We start from the raw sequence: 7,113 nt of genomic DNA on the forward strand, positions 1-7,113 counted from the left end.
TTGGAGCACGGGCAAGTAATAACGTAAACTATAAACTTAGTGGTGCATGTCACAAAATAGCGAATGTTGTACTTTTTACCAGTATAAGGATGAAAAAATACTGAGCCTGTCTGTAAAGAACGACAGGTGGTGCAATTGATACATTTGAAACACCCCAATTTTGGAGTGCCCAAGAATGTACCACCTTTAATGTTAGTTTTACCCAAAGAAGTTACATCATTGTGTACCAGAAAGTCCCTCAGATTCTTGCCTCTACGATAGCAAGTCATAATCTTAGTGTTGTGCAATGGTTTTAAGTCATTATCAGATGAAATAATGGGCCATAATGCTTTGGCCTGTTTGTTAATAGCAGGGCTTATATGGTTGAATTGATTCACCCACAAATGTTTGTTACTCAGATTGCTCTCTTTTTTAGGATTAAACATCAACAATCTATCAATCGGTATGGCCAAAGCTTTCACCTTGGCACGATTAAGAATAGTCGTGGTATAACCTCTCTCTAAGAATTTGTCATACATAGCATCAAGCTGACTAATCCCTTCATCTCTATTCTTAGAAATTCTCAATGCCCGTAAAAACTGAGAAAAAGGAAGGGCATTCTTAAGAGGGATAGGATGCGCACTCTGGGCCAACAGTATGTTATTCCGGTCTGTGGATTTTACAAACAGTGAAGGAACTAAATTGCCACCACTATTAGTGATGGTGACATCCAAAAAATTCATGGACTTAGTGTCGGTTGTATAAGTAAATTTTACAGGGTTATTTAACCTATTATGGTTCTCAATTAGATCAACAAAAGCTTGTTGGGAACCTCTCCATACAATGAATAGATCATCTATATATCGAAAAAAAGCTCTGATGTTACTAGCTACAAGGGGGGTCAGCAAAGAACACATCCTGTTCTATAGTAAACATAAAAGCGTTGGCGTACGATGGGGCCACATTGGACCCCATCGCACAGCCCGACACTTGTAAGTAATATGCCCCATCAAATGTAAAATAATTGCGTGTCAACACCAGCTCCAAAAGCTCCAGAAACAACTCAATAGAAGGACCTTTATAGTGTGGATTATTAGTGATCAAAATCTTGGTAGCCTTAAGACCATCACCGTGAGGAATACATGTGTATAAACTGCATACATCAACTGAGCACAGAATACAATCCGTAGGTAACCCCGTCAGTGAAGTTAATGCAATTAATAGGCTATTAGTATCCTTCAAATAAGTAGGTCTGGCTTGAACGCATGGTTGTAATATAGCATCGAGGTAGGTGGACACGGTCTGAAACAAAGATCCACGGGCAGCGATGATCGGTCTGCCCGGAGGCTTAACCGGATCTTTGTGAATTTTGGGAATTAAATATAACAGGGGTCTGATAGGAAATTAGACCTCCAAAGCTTCTTTAATCGATGATGAAATTAAACCCTGTGAACAAGCCAGAGACAACACAATGTCCAACTCTCTTTTAAATTCACACGTAGGATCTTGTGACAATTTTTTATAAGATCTGCCATCCGTGCAGCACTTGCTACAGGCACTAGTGAGCTGCCTGTGGCCAGGCACTTCGCTGAAGAACAGCATAATCTTTCAACTTTGCGCTATCGTATTATAGATCACGTACCTCCCTTAGTGAGAGGGGGTGACAGAGCACGTAGATTATTGCAATGTGAATCTCAGTGGATTATGCGATTGGACTCTCTTTCTCCACGAGGTTTGAATGAGACTCTGGGTTTACATTGTTTTATCTAGTGATTCTTTCTGCATTTAAATTGTACATTGGGTTATGTTAAGTCTATCACATTATTCTGTCAGCATTATACTCTACATATTTTAAATTTGTTATCAACTAAAACATGGTTGGTCTGACTGATTGTTATTGTTTGTATTTAACATCTGATTTTGATTAGCATTGGTAGACTTTATCATGCAGATTGATTATGATAATGTATCTGTGCACTTTGAAAGGTATCGACGGTATCTATTTAACTATCTAGTGTTTGCTAGACATGGATATAGTTTCTGATAACTTTATGCAGTCATCGTGTAATTATTTTATTGTGTCATTGTTGTTATATGTTGTCTTTAATATTGTATTGTTTTCACTGTACGTGTTTATGACAACGGGGGCTATGTGACGTCACTTCCGGTCTCCGGCACTTCCGGTTTCGGGACCGCGAGTCAGCGTCGCTGATGGGTTTGTCTTGTGTATATATACTGGTATGTACAATGTGTTCTTGTATGTTATGTTGACTTGACAAAAGCATGAAATAAAGCGCTGAAACGTTGCTTATACCTTGCACTGACTTGTGTGCTGTTTTCTACGGAGTGCCGCCATTTGAACGATATATACAGCTTCCCCCATTCATTTGTGGTAAGAGTGAGGAGGGCACCCGGCAATGTATACAGCTTTAAGACTCGAGTGCCGGATATTTGGATTGTTGTATGTGCAGAGGACGAGCGGTGGACAGCTTGTGGTGCAGCTATCCTTCTGTTCTCAGCATTTATCAAGGCACCGATTTTAAAGGAGACAGTTATCGGTCGAATTCCCCTTTACTTGTTGTTTCAAGCTATGTACATTCTTTTCACGTGTCTGCATTTTTGCCTACGGGCATTGGTTGTGGCCTTTTTTTAGCTGCCTAGATACCATATCTCTGTGTTTTTTTGATCATGGTGGTTTAATTCTGACTTTTTCGTTTTTGAATAATTTTTTACGTGACTATAACATCGATTGTGGGAGCAATAACGAGATTGTAGTGTACTGCTTTGGATATTTACCTCCTTTGGTGTGAACGATTAATCGTTGCATTTTATGATGGCTGATACTGCTGAAAATCTTCAACCCAGAATTGTGTTAGAACGGGGTTCAGTTCACAGTTACTCCGAGTCAGAGGCTGAAAGTATTTTGTTCACTGATAATCCAAGCGACCATATTCCAGCTCCATCATTACAGGATTTGTTCAATGATCTGGTACGTTTAAAGAAACGTGAGATTGATTTCTTCTATCTCGGGTTGACATTATCTAATTATTATAAGGAGAAAAAAATCCCCCGTGGGTTCAGAGTAAAGAATATTCCCACGATCAGACAGAACAATGTTGATTTTTGCAAAAAATGGACATCGATTTTGAATAAATGTTCCTTCGACCTACTGCTACTGGTGATTGAGGAATCTAAAAGGGAGATTGATGTGGCTAAAGAAAAAATCATGTTATTTGAAAATATTCATTTGTCAGCTTTATCGAGTGACAATAATTGTGACTGGTTAGCTAAATTAGCTTCACAATTAGAGATGTATAAAAATGATCTTATTAGATTTAAGAATGAGAAGAAAAAGAAAGTGGATCTTGATTACGAGCACCAGAGGGTGTACAATTGGTTAACTGGAGCCTATTCTAAATCTGACAAACGCCCTTTGTTTAGACGCACTCTTGACAGAGCAAGATTTGATACTTCAGATGATACAGGTACCACTGAAAGTGATACAGATGCTGCCACAAGATCTAGATCCAAAGGTCGAGGTGAATCTACAGTGGGTAAACGTGCTAGGGCGCGTTTTTTAGATCTAGGCCCCATCGTACCCGCCGAAGTAAGCAGAACCAAAGGGAGAGGAAGACCTCCCAGTGGCCGCAGGACTTAGTCTTTAATTTGTCCAACAGGATATTGACTGATTGTGAACTTTCAGTTCTGAGTAGGGGCCTATCATTTGTTCCGACAGTACCCTTCGATAAAATACAGTGGAAAAAAGAGTCCTACATGTTGAATAGGAGTATTAAGATCAAAGAGCATTTTTCAGACAAGCCATCTAAGTTGTCTAACTTACCTCCACAACTTCTCAGTTTGCAGGAAAGATCTTCTTTTGATCCAGTCAGTAATAACGCGTCCATTAAAACTTTTTCACGTCTAATAGACAGAGCCGTACTGGATAATCCTAATTGTTACAAACCTAAGTTTTGGAATTTAAATAAAGATGAGCTTATTGCCTTAAAGAATTTATCATTGTACGATGATGTGGTTTTCCGCCAAGCGGACAAAGGCGGGGCTATTGTAGTGTTGAATTTATGTGATTATAAGGAGGAGGCTATGCGACAGCTTAGTGATGTCACCACTTATAAAAAATTGTCACAAGATCCTACGTGTGAATTTAAAAGAGAGTTGGACATTGTGTTGTCTCTGGCTTGTTCACAGGGTTTAATTTCATCATCGATTAAAAAAGCTTTGGAGGTCAAATTTCCTATCAGACCCCTGTTATATTTAATTCCCAAAATTCACAAAGATCCGGTTAAGCCTCCGGGCAGACCGATCATCGCTGCCCGTGGATCTTTGTTTCAGACCGTGTCCACCTACCTCGATGCTATATTACAACCATGCGTTCAAGCCAGACCTACTTATTTGAAGGATACTAATAGCCTATTAATTGCATTAACTTCACTGACGGGGTTACCTACGGATTGTATTCTGTGCTCAGTTGATGTATGCAGTTTATACACATGTATTCCTCACGGTGATGGTCTTAAGGCTACCAAGATGTTGATCACTAATAATCCACACTATAAAGGTCCTTCTATTGAGTTGTTTCTGGAGCTTTTGGAGCTGGTGTTGACACGCAATTATTTTACATTTGATGGGGCATATTACTTACAAGTGTCGGGCTGTGCGATGGGGTCCAATGTGGCCCCATCGTACGCCAACGCTTTTATGTTTACTATAGAACAGGATGTGTTCTTTGCTGACCCCCTTGTAGCTAGTAACATCAGAGCTTTTTTTCGATATATAGATGATCTATTCATTGTATGGAGAGGTTCCCAACAAGCTTTTGTTGATCTAATTGAGAACCATAATAGGTTAAATAACCCTGTAAAATTTACTTATACAACCGACACTAAGTCCGTGAATTTTTTGGATGTCACCATCACTAATAGTGGTGGCAATTTAGTTCCTTCGCTGTTTGTAAAATCCACAGACAGGAATAACATACTGTTGGCCCAGAGTGCGCATCCTATCCCTCTTAAGAATGCCCTTCCTTTTTCTCAGTTTTTACGGGCATTGAGAATTTCTAAGAATAGAGCTGAAGGGATTAGTCAGCTTGATGCTATGTATGACAAATTCTTAGAGAGAGGTTATACCACGACTATTCTTAATCGTGCCAAGGTGAAAGCTTTGGCCATACCGATTAATAGATTGTTGACGTTTAATCCTACAAAAGAGAGCAATCTGAGTAACAAACATTTGTGGGTGAATCAATTCAACCATATGAGCCCTGCTATTAACAAACAGGCCAAAGCATTATGGCCCATTATTTCATCTGATAATGACTTAAAACCATTGCACAACACTAAGATTATGACTTGCTATCGTAGAGGCAAGAATCTGAGGGACTTTCTGGTACACAATGATGTAACTTCTTTGGGTAAAACTAACATTAAAGGTGGTACATTCTTGGGCACTCCAAAATTGGGGTGTTTCAAATGTATCAATTGCACCACCTGTCGTTCTTTACAGACAGGCTCAGTATTTTTTCATCCTTATACTGGTAAAAAGTACAACATTCGCTATTTTGTGACATGCACCACTAAGTTTATAGTTTACGTTATTACTTGCCCGTGCTCCAAAGTTTATGTAGGTAAGACGGAATGTACCCTCAGAGAAAGGATGGCGCAGCATCGCTCTGCCATCCGTGCAGCATTTGCTACAGGCACTAGTGAGCAGCATGTGGCCAGGCACTTCGCTGAAGAACAGCATAATCTTTCAACTTTGCGCTATCGTATTATAGATCACGTACCTCCCTTAGTGAGAGGGGGTGACAGAGCACGTAGATTATTGCAATGTGAATCTCAGTGGATTATGCGATTGGACTCTCTTTCTCCACGAGGTTTGAATGAGACTCTGGGTTTACATTGTTTTATCTAGTGATTCTTTCTGCATTTAAATTGTACATTGGGTTATGTTAAGTCTATCACATTATTCTGTCAGCATTATACTCTACATATTTTAAATTTGTTATCAACTAAAACATGGTTGGTCTGACTGATCGTTATTGTTTGTATTTAACATCTGATTTTGATTAGCATTGGTAGTCTTTATCATGCAGATTGATTATGATAATGTATCTGTGCACTTTGAAAGGTATCGACGGTATCTATTTAACTATCTAGTGTTTGCTAGACATGGATATAGTTTCTGATAACTTTATGCAGTCATTGTGTAATTATTTTATTGTGTCATTGTTGTTATATGTTGTCTTTAATATTGTATTGTTTTCACTGTACGTGTTTATGACAACGGGGGCTATGTGACGTCACTTCCGGTCTCCGTCACTTCCGGTTTCGGGACCGCGAGTCAGCGTCGCTGATGGGTTTGTCTTGTGTATATATACTGGTATGTACAATGTGTTCTTGTATGTTATGTTGGCTTGACAAAAGCGCGAAATAAAGCGCTGAAACGTTGCTTATACCTTGCACTGACTTGTGTGCTGTTTTCTACGGAGTGCCGCCATTTGAACGATATATACAGCTTCCCCCATTCATTTGTGGTAAGACTGAGGAGGGCACCCGGCAATTTATACAGCTTTAAGACTCGAGTGCCGGATATTTGGATTGTTATATATATACATATATATATATATATATATATATATATATGTGTGTATATATATATATATATATACACCCAATCATAACCAAATAATGCTAGCATATTACTTATCTCTTTAACCTGTTATATGTATACATGTTATTTAACTAAAATTGTTTCTATTGTTTTTATATGTTCTTTTGTGGATATCAATATTTAGATTATGGACCTCATCATATATGTGAACTCAATTAACCACTAATTTGTCCATTCATTTCCATAAAAAATGTATGGGTTTACAATTAAACTTACATGGGCATATCCCTCCCCCCCCCCCCACATGCAGAGCACAGCAGACCATTTGGCCAGTCCGCTGTGCTCTGCATCATTCTACCCTGCTTCACCAGATCTCTGCACTTGCAAATAGTGCTTTAAGGGGAATATATTTTCCCTCTACGCACTTTCAGCCTGATTCAGAGCTGCTCTTAAGCGGACGCTCGTTTGCTCTGAGCGATGTTCACACAACTTGCCATGCGTATGGGT

General features: G+C 39.1%; 1 protein-coding gene across 1 annotated transcript; it reads left to right on the top strand.

The window, feature by feature from the left end:
* Window positions 1–4,656: 4,656 nt before the first annotated feature.
* Window positions 4,657–5,907, top strand: LOC148507762 (uncharacterized). Its single transcript, XM_088445663.1, has one exon. The coding sequence runs from the start codon at window positions 4,657–4,659 to the stop codon at window positions 5,905–5,907; it is 1,251 nt and encodes a 416-aa protein (XP_088301789.1).
* Window positions 5,908–7,113: the final 1,206 nt, after the last annotated feature.

Source organism: Taudactylus pleione, unplaced genomic scaffold, assembly GCF_031769625.1.
Source record: "Taudactylus pleione unplaced genomic scaffold, aTauple2 ptg000386l, whole genome shotgun sequence".
Lineage (NCBI taxonomy): Eukaryota > Metazoa > Chordata > Amphibia > Anura > Myobatrachidae > Taudactylus > Taudactylus pleione.

Coding starts and splice junctions, on each gene's coding strand:
- LOC148507762 (XM_088445663.1), top strand. CDS start 4,657: ATGGGGTCCAATGTGGCCCCATCGTACGCCAACGCTTTTATGTTTACT.